General features: G+C 59.9%; 1 protein-coding gene across 1 annotated transcript in view; it reads right to left on the bottom strand.

Annotated features, from left to right (window-relative positions):
• The window catches only part of CASKIN1 (CASK interacting protein 1), a 178,055-nt gene that overhangs the window by 4,385 nt on the left and 151,504 nt on the right, over window positions 1-22,166 (bottom strand). The window contains 8 exon segments of the mRNA XM_075069067.1: window positions 1,753-3,945; window positions 6,783-6,921; window positions 7,939-8,040; window positions 9,681-9,791; window positions 12,244-12,341; window positions 14,730-14,817; window positions 15,912-16,030; window positions 16,315-16,422. Of these exon segments, the coding sequence (XP_074925168.1) occupies window positions 1,753-3,945; window positions 6,783-6,921; window positions 7,939-8,040; window positions 9,681-9,791; window positions 12,244-12,341; window positions 14,730-14,817; window positions 15,912-16,030; window positions 16,315-16,422 (2,958 nt within the window).

Raw genomic sequence — 22,166 nt, 5'->3', positions numbered from 1 at the left:
CAGGCAGAGACCTGGGGCCCTACAGCTGTAATGACGCTTCCAGGCCCCATTACAAGTAGCCCCGTGCCTGTAACACCCACGGGATCCCTGATGGGTTGTAAAACCTGGCAAGTGGCTTCTCAAAAGGCTCCCAGAGAGCACTCCTCCCACGCCGGGGGGAAGGGAACGTCAAACCACCCCTAGCTGGGGGGGCTTATTCCACAGAGCTCCTAAACCCCAAGTGGCAAAGCCTGCTCCCAGGCGCTGGAGGGTTAGCAGCAGAGCATTAAAAACCACCTGCCAATGGAGGCTCACCCAGCACGCATGCACCCAGCCTTAAACACTTCTCCGGCTCCAGCTCACACCCAGGCCCTGGGCAAGGATTATTTCGCTGGGCTGTCGCCCAGTGGGCCCTTGAGTTCTGCCTGTAGATCAGCCCTGCGTTAGGAAGAGCCAGCAGCCACGACCAGCGGACATGGAGACCAGGGCTGCAGAAATAGTTCTGATAGCGCTCCTCGCTGGATGCCGCTCTATCCACCTGGAGATCAGTTAGTGCCACCCGCTCGCAGGACCAGACCACAGCAGTGCTGGGCAACCTGTGGCCACCACTTCCCGCAGCTCCCACTGTCCGGGAATTGCGAACCGCGGCCATTGGGAGCTGTGGGCATCCGTGAAAATGTAACAAACTGTCTGGTGGCCCGCCAGTGGCTTACCTTGATGGGCCACAGGTTGCCCCTCACTGCCATAGAAGCTTTTACTCCTAGCTCCAGAGCTACAATTGGTCCCCAGACATGCCACGCTAGGACTCTGTCGTGGACTCCAGTGAATGTGCCACTCCCCTCCCAGGAGCGTTAGGAATTATGGGGCCTCGCTGATTGCTGGGACAAGCCGCTGAACGCTGCACAGAATCCCAGCGGCTGTTCCCAGAGGGGTCTTTTCACTTCCCACTCATCCAAGGGAGTGATGCACAGCAGCTGCTGGCCAGGACCCGGGACCCGGCCCAGCTGCACAGCGGGGTGTGGGGGAGGCGGAGCATCCAGTGGAGGCTGTCTGGAGGCAGGATGCACATGAGACTGGAAGCTCTCTGGGGCAGGGACTGTCTTTTGCTCTGTCTGTACAGAACCTGGTGCCATGGGGCCCCGGGCCACAAGTGGACTCCTCGGTGCTACCACAATCCAAGCCATAAACGACAACGGGCAAGGCTGGAATGGAGCTGATCTCTCACTGTTCTGCCCCAGCGGAAGGGGTCCCACTCCGCCCGCGGTGCTCCTCTCACATCCCTGTGGGGCAGTGCTCACCGAGCAGAGGCTCATGCTACAGAGGGAGGCCCAGAGAGGCTCTGCCGGGCAGCAGAAGGGCAGGGAGGGGCAGAAGAGATGTCCTGACCCAGCTGCCAGCCACAAAGAGGGAAGGCTTCCCTCTGCGCGAGCCATGAGGATCGCTCCTCATCAAGCCGTGTGGAGGGAGCCCAGCCTGGTGCTGGGAGAACTGCCAGAGACAGAGATGGGCTGCAGAGCTACCTGCCGCAGGCAAAGGGGATTAAACCCAAAACACACTCAGCAGACGCTTGGCTGGCACGGAGCCCCCCATCCCCGCACTCCGCTGCTGCCGTACGGACCACGAGGCAGGGCCCTGCACCAGCACCAGCACCAGCCGGCATTGGCCTTAGCGCTCTCCCAGGCAACAGCGAACCGACTCTGACCCCGCTGAGCTTGTGGGCTCTCAGGAGCAGAGCTGGACTGCTGCCAGCTCCCTCGGCAGGACACCACCTACCTGGGCTGCCAGGGCTGGGGATCGGTGCCTTTTTGGAAGTGGGTGTGGGCAGCCCGGGGACCTTCTGTGCTTGTGGGGTTAACACGGGCTTAGGAGAGACCGGCGGCTTGACGGGCTTTTTGGGCTCCCCGCCCACAGCCTGCGGCACGTGTTCCAGCCTGTCCTGCCTGTTGCCTGCAGCAGGGCCTAGCGGGGGCGTCTCCGCGCCGCTCATCTCAGACGCCGGCCTCCGCTTGATGGTGCTGGTGCCATTCTGGTAGATGGAAAGGGGGGCCGGCTCCAGCCCCTGCTCCTTGTCTTTGGACTTGGGCCGTCGCTTGACCGTGTCCGATTCCGTCAGGATGAACTTGACGCTGTCCTGCTGGCTCTGTTTGGCTCGGATCCTCCTCTTGAGTGTGGTGCTGGCCTCCACCTTGGCCAAGTCCCCGTGCCGGTGAGCAGGCGACAGCCCCTCCCCTGCCTCGCCCTTGGCCAGCCCCATCTGCCGGGGCCGCTGCTTGATGGTCAGGTTCCCTTCCTCGGCAAAGGGAATGTTCTCAGCCGAGCTGTTCTGGGGGGAGCCCCCGTGCTCCGCCCGTAGCCGCTCCACCGGGCCGCTGTCCTTGCCCGTGTCCGACCTGATGCTGTCAGAGCGCTCCCTTCGGGCGGCCGCGATGAGGCCGGTCACGGGGCCGCTGATGGTCCTGCGCCGGTTCACCACCTCCCCATCCAGGCCGATGGCGTCTTTGTGCTTCACGGTGGCCAAGACAGCGGCCACGCGGGAATGCTCTGGGCTGGCCAGGTGCATGGCACCAGCAGGGTGCAGGTAGTAGCCTTCAGGTCCCTTCCCTCCTCCTCCTGGGTGAGGCTTCTGCAGGGCCAGCGCCCGAGCGCCCCCACCAATAGAGGACATCTCCAGCATGGCGGCGATACTCTTCACGCTGCCCGCGCTGCCTGTGTCCACGCTGCCCCCCAAGTCGCTCGCGCGCCGCTGCTCCCGGTAACTCTCCTGGGCCTCCTCATCCTCCCCGCCGGGCGCGTCCCCTTCCCCCTCCTTGCTGAAGTCGTCGGCCATGTTGGTGCTGGAGATGGCGGAGCTGGAGCGCTTGGGGGGCGGTGGGGGCGGCCCCTTCTTCTTGGGCCTGACAGCAAAAGATTGGCTGCGGTTGACGTTCTTGTCTCCACCCGACTGTGCCCGGACCGAATGGCTCCTGCCCACCCGCCGCTGCACTGTGGCATAGGGCCCGGCATCTGGCACCAGCAGCTCGTCCCGCTCCTGCTCGCTGTCAGACATTGCATATCGGTTCAGGCTGTGCGCACGCTTCTTCGGCTTGCCCAGCTCCTCCTCTGCCTCCCCATTCTGCGGCGGCAGGCAGAGCACGGGCACTGAGACCGGCAGGACTGGGACTCCTTGTGCCACGGGGCCCGGTGGGTGCCCGGCGAGGCTTTCGCCCTCCACGGGCTGCGGCATGACGTAGGCAAAGCCCCTGTGGGTGGGGGACTGAGGCAGAGACCGGGGCGACATGGGGCGGTCAGCCTGCTGAAGGAGCTGTGGCGTGGGCTTGACCTTGGCCGTGGCATGGGGCACGATGAGCGTCTGGGGCGAGGATGGCCGCGGCTTGGTGGGCGTCTGCGGTGGGGTGAAGCGCCCTCCGGCCGGGGGGAATGACTGCCTGGGCTTGCCTGGCACTGGGGGCACGCTGGCTCTCTTGACAGGGTGCCCGTGCCGTGCGGGCCTGATCTCCTTGGGCATGCTGGGGGGCCCCTCCTTCACCTCCTCCGTCAGGAACTCCTGGCTCTTGGACATGGCTGCGCTCGGCCCCTTGGGCCCGTCCCCCAGCAGCTCCTGGGAGCTGCTTATATGCTTGGCCCGGCCGCTCAGGCTGTTCTCATGCACCTGCCTGGAGGAGGGGCCCCGGTAGCCTGCTCCGTCCCGGATATGTGCCACATGGTTCTCCTGCTTCTCCTGGCCCTCGGATGCCTCGTCCGTGCCCGTGAGGGCCACCTGCAGCTCATTGCTCAGCTCGCTGTCCTGGAAGGTGGTCATCTTGGGAGACTGGCACTCAGCATTCTCCTGCTGGGGGGATTCGATGGCCAGCACATCCAGAGACTGGGGCGCCTTCTTCTTCAGGGTCCCCGACTCGTACTTGACGTACTCGGCCTTCTGGATTTCTGCCAGCTTCTTCACCGCCAGCATCAGCTTCTTCTGGTGGCCTGGAAGGTGGGGAAGGGACACATGGCACAAGGGGGCATTAACCAATGAGGAGCAACTCATCCCATCAGCAAACCCACAGGCCCTGGTGCTGGCCTGTGGATAGTGACGTTTGTTCCCTCAGCACGGCTGTCTCGCCCCAATCCAGCCATGCCCACACCCTGAGTGAGTGCTCGTCTCCCACGGAGCATCGGGGGGGGGGCCTTGACAGCTTAACCGGGGCTGTGTATTTTAGGGTGTTTTCACTAAAAGGAGGCTGCCAGGTTAGAGACACATTGCGGGGGGACCTGACTGGTGTCAGCCGAGTTCTCTGGAGTTCCACTGGGGACAGAAAAGCAGATTTGACCCAGGTGGCCAGATCTGAGCCAACACTTCCAGCCCTTTAACCATTTTGTTTGTTTCCCGGCTGTGTGGGGACTATTCCTACTGGGAATCACTGTGCAGCACCCAGCGGCTAGGCAGGGGGAGATCTGGGGAAAAGCAACAACCCCCCTAACTGAAGCAACTAGTGGTTCTGGTGAGCAGGAAGGCAGCCAACCACAGGGGCCCTTGACAGGAGAATCTCTCCCAGCAGAGGGGAGGCTGATGGGTTTTCTAGCTCCCATCTGAGCTAACAGTGCCACCATTAGCTGGCTTCTCCGGGAGCTACACACGCCCGCTATCTCCAGGCATTGCTCCTTTACGTGCTCCAAGCGCTGTTATGAATCCTGATCTCTCCTCCGCTCAACCCCCGGCGTCTCTCCTCACTTGCAAACCCACCTCGGCTGCCTTGCTCAGTTTGTTTGTTCCTGGCCTCACGCATCCCATCCTCATGTGGGTGCAGAGCATAGCAATCCGCCCAGAGCCAGCCAGGACCAGAGAGAGCACTCACTACAGACTGCATCGCTCCCTTACTTCCTAAACCTGAAGTTACTTGCATGAATGTCAAAAACCCGGAGACTGACTCAGGGACTTAACCCGCCACCAATTTCCACTAACAACCAACTGCACGTGCTCTCTGCACTGGTGGCTTTAATGTCACCTTTAACATTAGAGAATCCACCACTTCCCTGCTTAATCGCCCTCACTCTGCCTTATTTCTAATGGGAACTTGCCTGGCTTCCAGCCACTGGTTCTTGCTCTGTCTTTCTCTGCTAAATTGAAGGCCCTTTAGCCGCTGGTATATTGTCCCCGTGAAGACACTGAGCTGATGCTATAACCAAATCACCTCTTGATCATCCTGCTGTAAGCTAGAGATTGAGCTCTTGGAGTCTCTCGCTGTCCGGCATTCTCTCCACCCCACCAATCCATTTTGTGGCTTTTTTCGGCCCCCTCTCCAATTGGTCAACATCCTTTTTAAATTGGGGACGCCCGACCTGGGCTCAGCATGCCAAGATCGGTCTCACCAATGCCGCTCACAGGGGTAAAATCACCTCCCTGCTCCCGTGTTTCTCTAGTCAAGCGTCACACCAGCCCATTTGGCCACGGCATCGCACTGGGAGCTCACATGGCGTGTCTTGTGCGGTATCTAAAAGCCAGCAGTGTACGATCTGGGGCTTGTCTATATAAGGAAATTGACCCGCATTGTGATAGCGGTGTAAATACATGGCTACACAGCTCTGGGCCAAGTTCCCCCGGGTGACTTCAATGGAATTGTGCCCAAGCTGCGCTGGGATGTCAGCCAAGTCGACAGGGTGCATGTGGTAACCAAGATACAAGGGCATCTGTCTGTTTTCCTCCCTCTACAGCAAGGGGCCCCATTCTCCAGGTCCCTGGAGGCACAGCAAACATGCTGCAATAGCATCCACCATCCCCGGTCTTCACTGGACATTCGTGTTCTGACTGCGCACCTCTCGCTGACAGGGGCACCTGGGGCAGGGAAGGAATCAGTCACCGCATGCAGAAATGTCAGGCTGCAAAAGTAACCATAACGGGAGGGGTGATTCCTGCATGTCACAGTAGCTGCAGGCGGCTCCTGATTCATGGCACCAGGAGCAGTGAAGTCCAGGCACCGGTTCATGGCACACAAGACCCCCAGGAGGTCGGGAGGATGCCAGAGCTAGGGGACATCCTACGTGGCCAAGCAGGAAGGTGGTGTGAGCCCTGCAGCTGCTCTGAGAGACAGCCTGGCCCTGCTTTGGATGCTGAAGGCTTTGGGTGTGAAGCGAGGTATGGCACACCAGGGGTTAACAGAGCACAGCATAGGGTGGGAGAGGCGAGGCCTACGTGCACCCCAGGGTGCCACAGCATCCTCTGAGCCTAGCTTCTGGCATGAGAATCCCCTCCCCACCTGGTGGAGCCCTTCCGTTCCAGGGCAGTGCTGACGTCATGGGAGCCTGCCCTGTCACAGGTGCCATCAGGCCGAACCAGCCCATCTGGTCCCAAATGCCCAAAGGCTCCGACCAAGACAGAGGCCGAGGACTGGGGTAGCCGGCAGGGGCTACAGGGTCACCAGCGGAGGGAGCCCAGGTTTGGGACCACAGGGGGTGTGGATCAGAACTGCGCGGCGTGCCGTGGGCTGCGTGCAGTGGGCACGTCTGGAACAGGACAGCTGTGAGGCTGTGCCTGGGCAGAGCTGGGTGAGGGAGGGCCTCAGGACTGAGGTGGGGGCATGCTGAGTACGGGCACAGTCAATGGGAGCTGAGGGTGCGCCATTAATGTCCCTTTACAGCCAGCGGCAGAGTGGCGCCTGCCCATGGTACCTTGCGCAGTCTCACAGCACTGGCACCATGTGGCAGCTGTCGGTGCCCACGGGTGTTACCACGGCACCACTTTCTCCTCCTGGCCAGGAGGATGCCACAAAGACCCGCCACCCCGTGCAGCGGGCACTGCCCCGTGCCAATGCCCGGCCCCGCGTTACCCAGCTTCGTGATCCCGATCTCCTGCAGATCCTCCCACGTGATGTCCGTGATGAAGTCAATGTTCTCGTAACCGTTCTCCACCAGGACTTTGTAGTACTGGGCCAGGCCGATCATGGAGAGCCAGAGAGCCAGGTTGGCCTACAGGGGCAGGAGGCAAAGGGAGAACGGTGCTTTGGCCCTGACCCAGCACCATTTAAAGGGACAGCGTGGGGGTAATAGCTATGCCATGGCCTGGCATTAATGCCCCCCTCATCTCCTGAGGTTACTTCAGCTGAGAGCTTTATAATCTAGCCAATGACGTTCCTGCCCCTGGCACCTGAGTCTCCTGTGCATCCCTGTGTACCGGCACCACGTGCCAGCGATCAGGTCTGTGCACCTGCCTTGCCCGGCTGGGAACTGCGCCCCAGGTGCCAGGCAGTGGTGGATGGGGCCCCTGGCCTCTCAGGATACCCTAAGCCAAAGGCGCACGACAGCAGCGAACTGGGCCCAACTAGCTCAGCCTTGCTGCAAGACCCTGCCCAGGCTCCGTTCTCCAGTACATTCTTTAGTCTAGTTCAGGGGCTCCCACCCCTTCCTGTGGGAGAGGACTGCACCGCGAGGGGCTTTCCTCAGACTCTGCCGAAACTCTCCCTCTCCTCTCAGTCCCAGCCTCGTGCTCCATCCCCCTCACTTGGAGATGGCTTAGCCCCTGGGCTCCCCCTCCCTAGGGATGCTGACCAACCCAGCGCCCCGGAGCCATTTCCCCTGCATTTCTCAGGGTCCCCTCCAGGACAGGGCACCCAGACCTGTGCTCAGAGCTTGGGGGAGATCCAGGCAAAGCTCCTCTCTTGGGTGGACAGCATCTACTGCTCTGTGGGAGAGGACTGGAACCTCCGAATGCGCTGGTAGAGGGCCCTTCCCACGCTGCTCCGGGACGCAGTCCCAAACGAAACAGGCTGCAACACGGGGGCCAGTCCCCACAGAGCAAGGAGATAGGGTCCAGGCCTCACCTATCTCCAGCAGCTAAAGAGCCACAGGCCATCCCAGGGTGGGAGAGGTGAGACCTATGTACAGCCCGGGGTGGTTAGCCCGGCGACCCCATGTCCCACAGGGAAACCTGCCAACAGGGCAACGCTGACAGCAGGGAGCATTCCAGGGGAGCTGGGGGAGCCTTACCGGCTTATACTCCGGAAGCCACTCGGGGATGTTCAGGCTGTTGATCTCCGAGGTGATCTTCTTCCTGTGTCCAGGTTTCGTCACGCCGATGGCAGTGAGGTCCTAGGGCACAGACAGACACCGTCACCTTCACTGCACAAGCAGGGCCCTGCTGCGCGGCGCTGGCAGCCCCCACAGAAGATCGCAGGCTGTCAGCCTCCACAGGCCACCTCTCCGTTACAGGGGGTGTGGGAGCAGGCTCGGAAGGGTGAGGTTTTTAATTGGTAAATTGCTGTACACCCAAACCCACAAAATACTTCCAGTCACCCCCACAGAGAGCAGCAGACAGGAGAAGTGAGAACGATGCAGTTTGAGTGCGAGGCTAATGACTTTGTGCATGTGGACATGCGACGTGTTGGTGTTTCAACAGTTACAAAGTTTTAACTTTTTGGGTCTCAACAGCTATTGCCATTCAATAATTATGGTCTGAGCCCCTCCCCCATTGCCTGACCTCCACACACACACCCCCAATAATTCCCCCTCAACTGCAAAAACTTAAAATCGATACAAATGAAAAAATGCTTCACAATAAACATTGCTTTTCTCCGTGGAGATGAGAAACCAATCCAAACGGCATTCTCCTAGCGGGAAGGAGGGCTGCAAACAAAGGGCACGCTCTGTAGGGCAGAGATTGTGTGTGTGTGTGTGTGTGTGTGCGTGTGTGCGTGTGTGTGTGTGTGTGTGTGTGTGTGTGTGTGTGTGTACGCGCGCACGCCACACTCAGTGCAGAGGAGCCCCACCCACAAGAGGCCATTGGATGCTACCACACTGATAGGAGTGAATGAATTGGGCGCCGTGGCATTCCCCAACATCACACACAGGTGGACTCCGGCTGGAAGGGCAGAGCTCAGCTCAGCCGTCCCTTGGAGCCAGGACACACAGTGTCAGTCTCTTTAAAGCTGCTCCAGGTCCGGAGACCAGGGGAGAAGGGCTAGTTCCCTCGCCCCCATGTTCTCAGAGCAGGCTGAGGGGTCCCCCGGGGGTAATGCCCCAGGTTCTGGCGAGAATGGGGAAACGCCCCCAGAGCTGCGGCTGGAGCAGCCCTGCCATGTGCCATCCCACATTTCCAGGCCGCTAGGGGAGTGCAGCGGGGCTGGGAGTCTCAGGATGGGGCTTGGGCCCAGCCGCTCAGAGCTCTCCTCGGGGCCAGTCCTGGCTCCCCCACCCCCCATGCAGAGCCGCCCTTGGCCCCTCCCAGCACTCCCCACATGCCAGCTCCCCACCTGGCCACAGGTCTGTGCCGAGGGCGGGGGAGAGACACGGACCTGTCCCAGCAGCTCTGGGGGGCTAAGTGCCGAAGTGAGGATCTTAACTCGTCTGCAAAGATGGTAGCTCAGCATGGATTTGCCCATGAGCGCCGCACCCGCCCCAGGCCCGGCACAGCTCCCAGCCCCCCTCCCCCGTACCACTCAGCTGGGCCTGGAACAATCCCCATTCCCTTTTACCGTCTAGAATTCAGGGAGCCAGCAAAGCTGGACATGCCGCCCACGAGTGCCACTACTCGCCGTTCGATCCAGGCCCTACGTCCCACCCCACATCGCTGAGCCTCGGCAGCTCGGGGCAGGTGCCTCCCAGCCCATCCTGCAGCCCCTCCTCCACCCTTCACCTAAGGGGGATATGCTCTCTCTTTGGGTTCGATCCGTGCCACTGCAAGGAGTGCTCAGGATCGGGCCCCTCGCCGTTCAGCTCCCCCCCAGCCTCACCTCTGGCGTCATGCGGCTGATGGTGGGGATGTCGTATCCAGCGTTGATGAAGTTGGCTGCGTACAGCTGCAGCTGGAACTTGCAGAGCCACTGGTACACGGCCTCGGAGCTCTGGGGGCGAGACAGAACGGGGGTCACTGGCACTGCCACGCCATATGGCAGCACACGCAGTCAGTGCCAATCCGGCCTGCACCCAGCCAACCCTCGTGCAGGGAGGAGTCCTCCCTGGTCCCAAGCCCTCGGGGTTGGCCCCACCCCACCACTCCATGGACTGCCCCCCTAGACCCAGCAGTTAGGGGAGAGGGAGCTGCAGTCAACCAAAGCTCAGAGGCTCCTGGTTGTCACCCCCACCCCATGGGTAGGAGAAGCGAGAGCCCAGCCACCTGCAGGATTTAGCAGGGAAAGACCCTCCAGGCTGAGTCTGTGACAGGTCCCTAACCCCAGCTTTTCCCGTGGGCTGCAGCCCTTTGTATGGAAGAGGGTCAGGAGCCTGGGGAACTCCCTGGGACATGGAGCAGCCTGTAGGAGATTTGCCAGATGGTCCCACCTCTGCCATGGGACCTCACAGCAAGAGGCAGGCGAGTCATTCACCCCATCACCAGCCCAGAGAATCACCCCACCAGGAGACAGACCGAGCAGCATTTCCTCCCCCTCACTCAGCCCAGCACGGCGAGGCCCTTTGGAACCCCACAATTCCCCAGCGCGCCTGAGGTCCCTGCCCACCCACGCGCTCTCTGCACCCCACTGCGCCAGGCTCCTCGCAGCCTGTTCCCGTGCAGCTGGCAGCATCCCGCCGCACCGGGAAGCTGTGAAGCGCAGGTGGCAGCACAATGAGGGAAGCTGTCTGAGGTGCTCAGCCAACGTGCGACTCTTGCCTTGGGCACCGGAACGGTGGTTCCGGGGACAGGACCCACCATGCCACTGCCAAGATGTGACGGCTGAGCCGAGGGCTGCAGACAACGGAGTCTAACGCGCTGCAAGCTCGAGGTCCCAAGCACAGAGACGCAGTCGGCACATGGCATCCCCTTGCCCTGAGCAGAGCCAGCCCCCACCTGCACTCCCACACTGACAGCTGCTCGCAGGGCCCACTTCCTCTCCAGAACTCCCTCGCCGTGAGCAGTGGGTCAAACTGCCCCCCCCCCGCAACACCAGAACCTCTGGAGCTGCCAAAGGGGCAGATGTAGGGATTGGGGGGCAGAATTGCTGGGCTGGGGGAAGGGGAGATGTGGGACTGGGCACATAATGAATTAAGATGTGGGGCTGGGGAGAAGCTGGAAGCTCTGCACCCCCAGGCTGCAATTGACAAAGGTGTGTGATTTGATCTGAGTTGGGTTCCCCAGCGAGAACCCACACCTGGGAGAGGGGGCAGTGGTGCGACCGCGCCACACCCCCTGGGGGGGTGGCAATCAGACGACAGACCCCAACACACTGTCATTTTGCAATCTCATGATCTGGGAATTTGGGGGTTGGCCATGCTGCGTGAGTTCTGCCCGGTGACCCCTGACCTCAGTGGGGTCACCTGTGCAGGGGATGGGGGAGCCACTGCCATTAGTAATAAATAACTCCAAGGTGAGAGTCGATGATAAGCCACTCTCCTGTGACACCCGAACAGCATCTAGAGCTGCCCACTGGGCTGCTGCCAAACCGCATGTGAACTCGAGTGGGGAGAACGCAGCAGGAGTGGCTAACAGGACTTTTGATTTTTTGCAGCCTTCACTAGCTCCCACAGCACCGTTCCCCAGCTGAGGTCACGGTCACTGCAGAGAGAGGACCCTGCTTCCAGGAAAAGGGAGGCGGTGAACGCTGGGCAAGTACAGGTCCTGCTTCGGAAAACTAGGGGGCAGAACTCCCTCAATGCAGCACCCCCTGCAGGCACATCCGCTGCGCCCCGGGCCAGCTCGCAGCTTCCGCAAAGCAAGTGGCCCCTCCTGTGCGTGTGCGGGGAAGGTTTTTCCTCACCTGGCTGTCTGAGAGCCCACTCCGGAGCCCCAGTGAGCAGATCGCCGGCTGCTTGGTCATGACTCTTGCAGGCGTAGGGTTACCAACCCTCCTGGATTGGCTGGGAGTCTCCCGGAATTGACATCGATCTCCCGGTGACTACTGAAAGCCATCCGGGAGATTTTTACAGGTCGCTAAAAGTCTGGTTGGCGGTGCAGTGAGGCTAAGACAGGCTCCCTACCTGCCCTGGCTCCACGCAGCTCCTGGAAGTGACCGGCAAGTCTGGTAGGCGCAAGCTCAGCCAGGGGGTCTCTGTGCACTGCCCTTATCCTGAGCACTGCCTCTATTGCTCCCATTGGCAATGGGAGCTGCGGGGGAGGTGCCTGCAGGCAGGTTCGTTCCCCCTGTCCCAGCCCGGTGAAAGTGAGTGCAGGTGTGGGACAGCAAACGAAGGAGGGAGGGGGGATGGTGTGAGCAGGGGCGGGCGAGCTGAGCTGTGACACTGGGCTGCCAGTCCCTTCCCTCGCACCGAGCGAGCCTGGCAGATGGGGGCTGCCTCATTTGAAAGGCCCGTTCCCCCTTCCAGCTGGATTCAATCAGCTGCCAGGGGGCCCCTCCCTCTTACCTTCCCTTCTGACATTGGCTCTATCTTCTTCAGCTGCTGCTCGGCGAGTGGCTGCCCGGTGTAGGGAGAGCTGGCCAGGCTCTGAGTCCGAGACGACCCTGTTGCAAAGCAGGTAAAGGGAGTGGTCAGAGCAGCTGGGAACGCTGCACTGGCAGGCCCTGCAGAGGCCCCGCAGGATGGAGACAGTAAAGACCCCACGGCACTTCTGTCTGGGGTGTCAGCCTGGGTGTCCTGGCCCCAGGACAGTACGGGAGACCCAATTCCTCCGTAGGTCCAACTGGATGAGGAACACTCTCTCACTTGTCCTAAATTGTTGTGCAGCCTGGCTGCCAAGCTTCTCCCCATTTCAGCAACGGACGTCTTTCCTGAATAACTCATTCATGTCGTGGGATGCCTGGGGATCCTCCCATGAATGGAGAGATCTAGAGTGAGAGCAGAGTGCAGCTTTTCCGTTTGATGCCACCCTCCTCTGAACGTCGTGCGGGATGACCGCATGCACGCCAGGGCTGTCCCCTCTTGGGCTCGGGCTCGCTTCCTGCCACTGGGGCGCTGGCATTCCTAGCGCCTGGGGCTGCCCCACAGCAGCACTTTGCAGCCTTTCACTGTGGCAGCCCTCAGGACTCAAGTGGAACAGAGGCAAGACGGCCGTCAACGTGACGCGGTCTGGAGCAGCCACGCCATATCCTGCGGCAGCGATGCTCAGACCTTGGTGGGGCAGGAACCAAATAAGCCCCCAACATCCCAAAAAGATCCTCAGTTGTGTGAATTCGGTGTTTCACTTCCGCCAGTGCTGCAGATTCTCACAGAGTAACCACTGCCCAAGGATGATCATTTTATCCACTATAATTGGTTAATAACCCAGTAAAAGCCTCTTGACTGAATGATTAACCAATCCACATTATTAACCAATCACACAGCGGTTTAACGTCAGGTGCCACTTGCCTCAGTGTCCTAGGCCATGTCAGGACAAGACATTAACCCTACAAGAGCCAGGGTGCCGGTCTGCCACAGGTGCAGTGCACCGACCTCTGCCCTGGGGACAGCCATGTCTCAGACCCTAGAACAGCCCTGGGTCCGACGCTGCTCTTTGGACACTGGCCCTGGACTAGAGGAGCAAAGGCCAGGACGTTCTGACCGGAAACTGGCCCTTCTCCAGCCCTATTACCACAGTGGTGCCCTGCTGGGGGGCTCTGCTCAGTACCCCCAGCCTGGCCCTTTCCTCAGCTCGGCTCCCTTTGGGGAGCTCCAGGCCCAGAGGAGGGAGCGGCTCTGACCCACAAGGATTACGACATTTGGCTTAGGGCTGCTCTCCCCTCCCCCTGCATGCCGGCAGCCAGACGGGGGAGTGCCCAGGCCTGGCTGAGAACTCACACCGCTTGTTCTAGCAGTGCCGAGGGGCCGGCAGCCCAAATTAAGCACTTTGCAATCAGCCTGGTAAAATGGCTGGATGCTTCCAGCATGGAGGTGAGCAGCAAGACCCCGCCACCCCGCCTCACCCACCCACACACCCCAACCACCATCACCGCCCAACTATACTCACACACACACCATACGCACACCTCCCAACCACACACAAACCCCAACCATCTCACATACACACGCACACAGCATACACACATACCCCAACCACACACCCAATCCCCCCAACCACTACACACACCCCAACCCCACCATCCACACCAATCGTATATACATACACCAAACATGCCACACACACACACCAACCACACTCATATGCACACCCCAATCACACACACATGCACACCCCAACCACACACACCTCCAACCCCCGCACACACATCAATCACACATACACACACCGATCATACACACACTACCCCCTCAGTCCCACATATCAATCATACACACATCACCCCCCCAACCCCGCATATACACACACCAATCACACATGCACCTCAATCACGCCCACCTCCAACCCCCCCATCCCACACATCAATTATACACACATCAGCACCCCAGCCTCACACACACACACACACGCCAATCATACACAAACCACCACCCCAGCCCTGGACACACACACACACCCCAATCGTACACACACCACCCCCCAACCCCGCACACATACACACACACCAATCACACATAGCACCTCAATTGTGCACGCACACACACCAGTCATACACACACACCACACATGATGCTGCTTGGCATGCAGGGACCAGCGACCAACAGACGGCTCTGGCAGCAGCGCCGAGCCTGCGGGTCGCCCATGGGCGGCCCCTCACTCCCTTGGTGGGCCTGAAGATGGAGCACACACCAGGACACCCCCTCGCCCTCCCCAGCCCCCCAGCCCCTGACTAACCGAAGCAGGAGAAGGCCTGGCAGCAGCAGAAAGGCGAGAGCGTCATTTTACCCACGCGCTTTCCTCTTGGGCAACAGGAGCAAAAAACTCAACGCCAAGCCCTCGTAGGTACCAAGGGTCAGCCCTGCTCCGAGCAGCCACGCAGCCGCCAGCCACGCACCTGCAGCAGCCTCCAGGGCCTTGCCCGGCCCATCACCCACCACAGACTCTTGCACCGATGCCTTCTGGGACAGGACCGTCGCCAGCAGCTGAAAAAATACACCACCCAAGGGTAAAAAACGGGGAGGGGGAGGGGGAGGAGGGTTGGGGAAGGGGGCCTGTCAGGAGCCAGAGATACTGTGTTGCTAACGCTGCGGCAGCCGGAGCCGGAGGCGCGGGCGGGCAGGGAGGGGCGCAGCAGATTTTGGATGCAGCAGGGAGTGTGTGAGAACACAGCTCACAGCACAGATGGTGCTTCGCCTCCAGCAAGTGATGGCAGAAGCTGCAGCTCCATCCGGGACACCCCAAGTCCAGCCTCACGCACACCTATCCCCAGCCCCCGCAGCCACGGGGAGCAGGGAGAGGTCCCCTCGGCCTGATTACCCAGGAAGACACAGAGCATGGCCCCCTTGCCTAGTGGTTCCAGAGCACTGGGGGGAGGGCAGGTGTCTGGAGCCAGGGGCTGAGTGGCTGAGTAGAGGCAGCAGCAGCCTGGGGACCCTCTGCCCCATGGAGGAGATGCGGGGAAGGGAAGGACAGAGCACCCCACAAAGGATGGATCTCCTACCCCCAAAGTCAGCCCTGGTGCCACTCCCAATGGACAGCCTCAGAAAGCGGCAGGATCTGTTGCCCCCACCACGGGCAGGCCAGCGGGATGGAGGGGCAGGATGGTGCTGGAGTGCACAAAGCCCGTTAGGGGAGGGCTGCAGCAAACAGAACCAGAGTGCAGCTGGCGGGGTGCCCGACCCCCAGGCCCAGAGCAGGCTGCAGGAGCACAGTGGGGATGTGCAGGGCTTAGTGTCTGCCCCTGCTGGGCTGGAGACCCAAACACAGACGCCCCATGCAGGCCTTGCCATCCAAAATGAGCGAAGAGCAGGAACATAGCCGGCGTACATAGGGCAGAGCACAGGGGCAGGCCAGAGGGCTGGAGCGCTCCGGCCATCTGGCACCCAGGCAGGGAGTGGGTGCCTGGCGAGGGACTGGCTGTTCGCGTTACATCAGGTGTGTACACTGAGAGCATCTCCAGGGTGGGGGAGGACGGGAGACCACCTCACTCTGCTGCCAGCTCCCCACCAGGCAGGGCTCCCTGGGGAGACAGGGGCCGAGGGTTACCTGCTGCCTCTGCAGACCCAGCTGCCTTTACCTTGACCCCTTCGGAGCCAGCATGCAGGGCATGGCTGCCACTTCCTGTACTCTGCCCGCTCCCCGAGCTCCGGGCACTGGTCACGCTTCCTGTGCTCCCCAGGCTGCTGCGGTCCCCACCTGCCAACGGAGAGAGAGGGTTAGATGGCAGGCAACGGCCGTCTGTCACTGCCTGGCAGGGCACTGCTCCGCACACCGCGGAGACCCCCTGCTGCTGGGCGTGGCCTGGTTTTGGGGCCCCAGCACCAGCCAGTGTTTCAGAGCCTCCTGTCAGCACAGATCAGCCTGCTGACGAGACCACTGCAGGGGAGTCCAGCAGAACTGGGCAGCAGCAGAAGTCAGCATCGGGCCAAAGCAGCGGTTCCCAGGGTGCAGGGGCCAGAGCGATGCACAGTCAGCTGTACCTGCAAAGGGTTTGCGCAGCACCCAGATCTCTTCCACTGGAGCCAGGGTGGCAGCAGATCCGCCCTGCGACGGCGACAGATGTGACGGGCTGTCGGAACCCCGGGAACCTTCGGAGCAGAGCGGAGAGAGTGGCGGTGAGAAGGGGGGTAGCAGTGCAGACCAGTGCAGTCTTACCCAGACATGCACCCGGGGCGAGGGAGAGCACTTGCTGAAAAGGCAGGCTGGCAACAAGGGAACAATATCAGGCTGGGGACAGCTGCATGACCAAGGGGGTCTGGCTGGGCATAGCACAGAACCACTGCACCGCCCCACCCCGAGTGGCCCCTTCCACTCACCAACCCCACTGGCCTCCTGGGGTGGCCTCCCAGGGTACCTACTGCCAGGCACTGTGTCCACGGGCATCACAGGCCCAGGGAGGAGATGCTGCCTTGGCATGAAGTTCCAGGGCAGCACCCCTGGGCGAGGCCTTAGAGAGGTGCCGGGGAGCCCTGCTGGGGTGAACCCCTTCATCACACAGTGAGGCAGTCAATGATAGCCCATTGCCTGCCCAGGGAGGCTCAGGACTTGTGCGTTCCCCATACGGAGGCTTGGAGGGTGGCTGCGATGGGCTGAGAGAAGGTGCCACCTGGGACATCTCCGCAGGACCGCTGCCAGAGCTCCTCCCAATGCTCTGATCTGCTCGACTTTACTTATGGGCTGGGGTGCCAGTGCCCCCAAAGTAAAGGGGGGGCTGGACCCACAGTGCTTGTGGTTGGCCAGGGCAGCAGGGCCCCAATGCCCCCGGGATGGGCTCTGAATAAGAACAGACAAGTCACGACCCAGAGACATCAATGCTGTCACACCCTCCCGCCAGCTCGTGCTGCCCCCCCTCCGACTCACACGGAGCAGCCCCTCTAGTGCCTGTGTAACCCACACGGCATCTGGGGGTGGGGTGCTGTCCCATCCAGTGACACTGTGACCACTTAAAGAGAGTTAAATTAAGTCCGCTCTGCAGCACTGGCTAATTGCCAGTTGGCCTGCAGCTCATGCCGTAGCAGCTCCTGCACTAAGCTCCAGAGGTCCCTGGTTTGATCCTGCCTGGGGTCTGTCAGTGTTACCCAGGCACTGCCCACTGCCTGTGTGTGTAGGGGGAGCTGAGTCCAACCCTGAGGGAGCCACTGGGAAGTGACAACACAAGGCCAAGCTCCTTATCTGCTGGCCTTCCCTGAGACCTGGGTCTGATCTGTCTGAGGAGTCGCTCGCTGTGCTTTCCAAGGCCCAGGCAGTGACTCACTCAGCAGTTCCTTGGTCCTAGAAGCCTGGAAGAAACCCTCTTCTCTAGCTCTGAGTTTGAGGGAGCGGAAGGGAAGGCAGCTCCCTTCCACAGATGATGTCAAAGTGCCCAGCTCTGGGCACCACACTGTGTTTGCCGAAGAGCCGGCAGGGGAGAGCCCGCTTGTGTTATGTAAAGCGAGCCCCACTTGCGGCTGCAAACAGATCTCAGCAGCAAGGGAACAGATCTAACAAATGGGTCACCATGGAGCAGGGAGGTTCAAAGTGGGTCACACTGGGGGCGTGTTCTGCCACTGAGGAAAGCAGCCCTGTGTAGAGCACAGGCGGCGTTTGGCTGTCAGACAGGAGGACTGAAACAAGCAGAGCCATTTCCCCGTGTGCAGGGCGACACAAGGGTGTGCAGATTACACCAGAGAAACAACTCAACCCAGCTGCACATTTCCCCAGGGATTCCTGCAAACAAACATGCATTTCTTATCCCCCTGCCAACCCCCGTGCCAGGAAAACCAGTTAAAGGGAAGTGGCTCGGCAAACTCTTTCCTCGCACCTGAAAGAGAAACAGAAAGGCTGGTTGAAAAAGGAAATGGAGAAAACTGGAGATTACTCAGCATGTCCCTGGCCTGGTAATGCCCTGAACCAGCTGGAGAGAGACTGCCAGCTCCTATGGGGAAGGAGGTTTGTTAAGAGACCCACGGGTACGATGGTGATGCACCTTTCATCTGCTCCTGTCTCTATTAGCCCTCTGAGAAGAACAAACATCACTGTCATTTGTTTGCAGGTGGGGTCAGTGGCCCGATATCCTGTTTCTTGGAATACCCAGGACCTGGAAAACCCAACTGTGGCTAGCTATAGCCATAGCCAGGGCTCTACCAGACCCATGGACTAACTGCACGAGACTAGAAGCAATCAAGTCGGCAGCCCAGCCCGGAGGGCAGGGGGGTTTCCTGCCTGACCCCAGCAGCAGAGCCCTGGTGCATTTCATCCTAGTTGGTGTCGCTGCAGTTGCTGTCTGAATGCATTAAACCACTCCTGCAGTTTGCACACAGGCTGCAGCGCAAGGCAGATTGTGCAGGGTGACAAAGCCATTGCAAGGGCTGGAAGCTGAAAAGAGAGGACCACGGCCTTTAGTGAGATGGAACTTGCTGCACTGCATTAGCCAGGACTTCATCAGCGCTCAGGCAGGCCAGCAGTGCGGAGTAATGCCCAGTGGAAGGAGAAGGCGAAGAGGGAAGTGCAATCTTCCTAAGATCAAACAGAGGGAAAATGACAGCCAGCCGCCTAGGCATGCACCCACCCAGCTATGGTGTGGCACATTGACCTTTCCTCCACAGGATTTTATGGCGAGTTCTTTCTACACTTCATTCCTCCATACAAAGCAGCATCACAGCCTCCTCGCCTTGGTTCTTCCCTGACAAATTCAGTGACAGACAGACGTCCTCCGTGCACAGAGTTGACACAGCTTGGGTAGAAGGGCACCCTCCCACCCACGGCACCCCCGCTCCCTGGGCACAGTCCGTCCTGGAGCTCTCTGTGGGTTAATGTTCAACCGGAGGGTGAAGTTCTGGAGTCATCTCAGCATTGGCCAAATATATGACATGTAAGGTGCTGACAGCTGCCAGCATCCCTGCCACCTTGGCGCAGGCACAGTGTCGATAAGGGAGCAGGTGGGGGACAGATGAGTGGGACATCCAGCGGTGGGGGAAATGACCAATGAGCAGTGAGGACAGGGTGGCTGGGCCCCAATATTAAATATTTGTTCCCCTGGTAGGTGCTTACAGACTGTAATCAAGTCATCCCTTAGCCCGCCCTAGGCTACACTAGATGGAGCTCCTGGAGTCTCTCACTATCAGGCAGGTTTTCTAAACCTTTAAATGTTCTTGTGGCTCTTCTCTGACCCCTCTCCAATTCATCAGCCGCCTCCTTGAACTGTGGCCTCCAGAACTGGACACGGGATTCCAGCTGCGGTCGCCCCAGTGCTGAACACAGGGATCAAACCACCTCTGCTAGGTGCAGCCACAACCCACCCAGCTGGGAACCTGGCCTGGGCCAACAGCAGGGAGCACACACCCGAGAACATCCCCGAGAGCGGCAGGGAGGGGGTCTAACAAGCAGGCCCATCCCAAGGTTCCCCGCTGAGCATGGCACATGTTGCCTGCAGAGAGAAGAGGCTCTTCCCGTGCTGCCATCTCACAAACCAACCAGGCAGATTAGATGGATGTAAAGAGCTTAACTGGCCAAAGAGAAGGGACATGAATACACTGCTACTGCGCCCGACAGCCACGCTGCCTCCCGCGGGGAGCCAGCCAGAGAGGGCCCTGGAAGTGCTGGCAGGGGAGACCCACGTGGCGGTGCCCTGGCAAGGCGCTAGGGGGCGCTCTTCTGCTGGAATAGCTACTTTAAGGAGCCATAAGAATGAGGTCTGGACCCTCCGTGTGTATCAAAGATCCCATGGCACAAGTGCGAGACTCATGCCCCAGGCACACTGCAGCTGGGGAAATGACATATGCCCTGCCTAGAACTGAGGGGCGGGTGTCTCCATTTCCTCTCCTCACTGTCTGCAGGGCTGCTGAGTGCTGGTGGTCAGAGGTAGGCAGTGAGCTCGCCGCAGCCACGACCACCGGGCAGTCCCCCGGCAGTGGACACAAGGGCATGGCCCAGCTTGCAGAGAGAAGAAAAAGCCACCGGCCCAGGGGGAATTTCGCTCTGCAGAAGAGACCGATGTGCTGGAGTGGGATCAGCGCTCACCAGCACAGCTTTCGGGGAACCCTCCTAACCCCGGGGAGCACCTCCAGCAACCCAGCACTGCCTGCCAAGGGGAAAGTGTGACCTACCGCCCAGAGCCTCCCATGTAAGAGCTAGCCCGACCCAGTCCGGCTTAGCCAGCAGGCCCCAACTTAGCCAGCGGGCCCCTAGGTGATGCAAACAGGGCGGCTGGAGCCTTGTGTACAGCACCGGGCCCTGGTCCATGATGGGGGCTCTAGGCGCTACGGTGATACAAATACTAAGTATTGGAATCCTCCCAAGATAGCCACAGACTTGGGCGGCAATTGGCGTAAGAGGCAAACCCAGAATTCAACTCATGAGCACGCCAGCCAAAAGCTGCACTTTACTCCACTGTCCACAGCTCCTACCGGCCTGTCTGGCCCCGGAGGAATTGCTCCAGTGCAGCATTGACCCCCCCCAGCCGCATAAAGGTTCTACCACACACACCCCCACCACGTCCTCAATGCCACGACATCCCAGTGCCACGCCAACCCACAGCTGCACCTACTTGGGCCCAACTAGTCCTAGTCAATGCTGCTCTAGGCGGGTACCAAGCCGCCTCCAGATCAGGAGAGTATGAAGGTACGTTTCCGGTCACCTTTGCACCCCACCTCCCCAGTCTTGGGCCCCTTAGACCTCAAATTACTTCACCGGACTGTTGAGAGTTGGTCTCCTGCTTCGTTGTTGAAACATGCACTTGAAGGCTCTCTGAAAAAAGAACTAGCAGCCCATTGGTAACCAGGAGAGATCCCACAGGCCAGTTGGCTTTCCCTTTTCTGCTGCCACATCCCCGGTCATGCATCCTACAGTGCAGCCAGGACATTGCTGGGTGAGTCCCTGCACATGCTGTCCTGGCAGCAATGCGGAGAGCAGGGAGCTGTGGAGCGCAGGAGGGGCATGACAATGGCCTCAGAGCAGCAATGCAGACCCTGTGATGTTATCACACGCTTGCAGTGTGCCAATTCTTGCAGTATTTGGTGTCTCTCTTAAAGCCCCAGCTCCCGGAGTCATGGGATTCTGGGAGAGTCGCAGCTTCCGTTTGTAAAAAGAAAGTTTCTAGCCCTGTGGTTGCAGCCTGGAAATGTGACCTGAGTGCACCCCGAGGCCTCTGAAACCAGAAAGCAAAGAAACCTCCCCCCCACCTTAATTATTAGCATTGTTCAATCTCCCGACTGCAAGCCAATCCGGTGATTGGGAGACCTGCCTCCGGATTCTTAACACAGGGGTTAGCTGCATTGCCCATTTATTCTTGTGTCTGAGGGCAGGCTGTCAGCAGAGAACTTCCCATTCCCTCCCCAGGTCACTAGTGACCCAGAAGATTGTTCCAGCCTGAAGGGTCAGAACAGCCCCCATTGTGTACTTCCCTCTTGTGCATTTCTGTGACTCCGTGCACTTCCCTCAGCCAGGGCAGTGAAAGCGGATGGTCAGTTTCACCACCTGGCTCTCCTGCTGAGCTAGCCCAGTGCTGGTGCCTTCAGCTTCCCGGCACTGAAAACAGAAGGGTTTGAACTGATCTTTGGTTTGTTTTCAGCCATAACATCATGTCTAGAACTTGGCTTCTGCAACACCCCTCACAGTTCCAAGATCTGCACCTTGGGGCCGCTTCTTGCTGGCGATGGGCCCCATTCTCCACTGCCAGGCCCCTCCTGTGTCCTTTACACCGCAGTGCAAGGTGGGTGCAGAACAGACGGGCAGTGCCTGACACTGGTATGGCACAAGGAGCAGGAGGATGGCACGCCAGGCCCAATGGTGGCAATGCAAAAATCTCTAGGGCTCAGTGGTTTTGGTTGTAATTAGACAAGCTCTTTAAATGTTT

The sequence above is a fragment of the Chelonoidis abingdonii genome, chromosome 9 (assembly GCF_003597395.2).
Source record: "Chelonoidis abingdonii isolate Lonesome George chromosome 9, CheloAbing_2.0, whole genome shotgun sequence".
Taxonomy (NCBI): domain Eukaryota; kingdom Metazoa; phylum Chordata; order Testudines; family Testudinidae; genus Chelonoidis; species Chelonoidis abingdonii.
The sequence above is the reverse complement of the archived record's forward strand: the minus strand, read 5'-3'. Positions and strand labels throughout refer to the sequence as shown.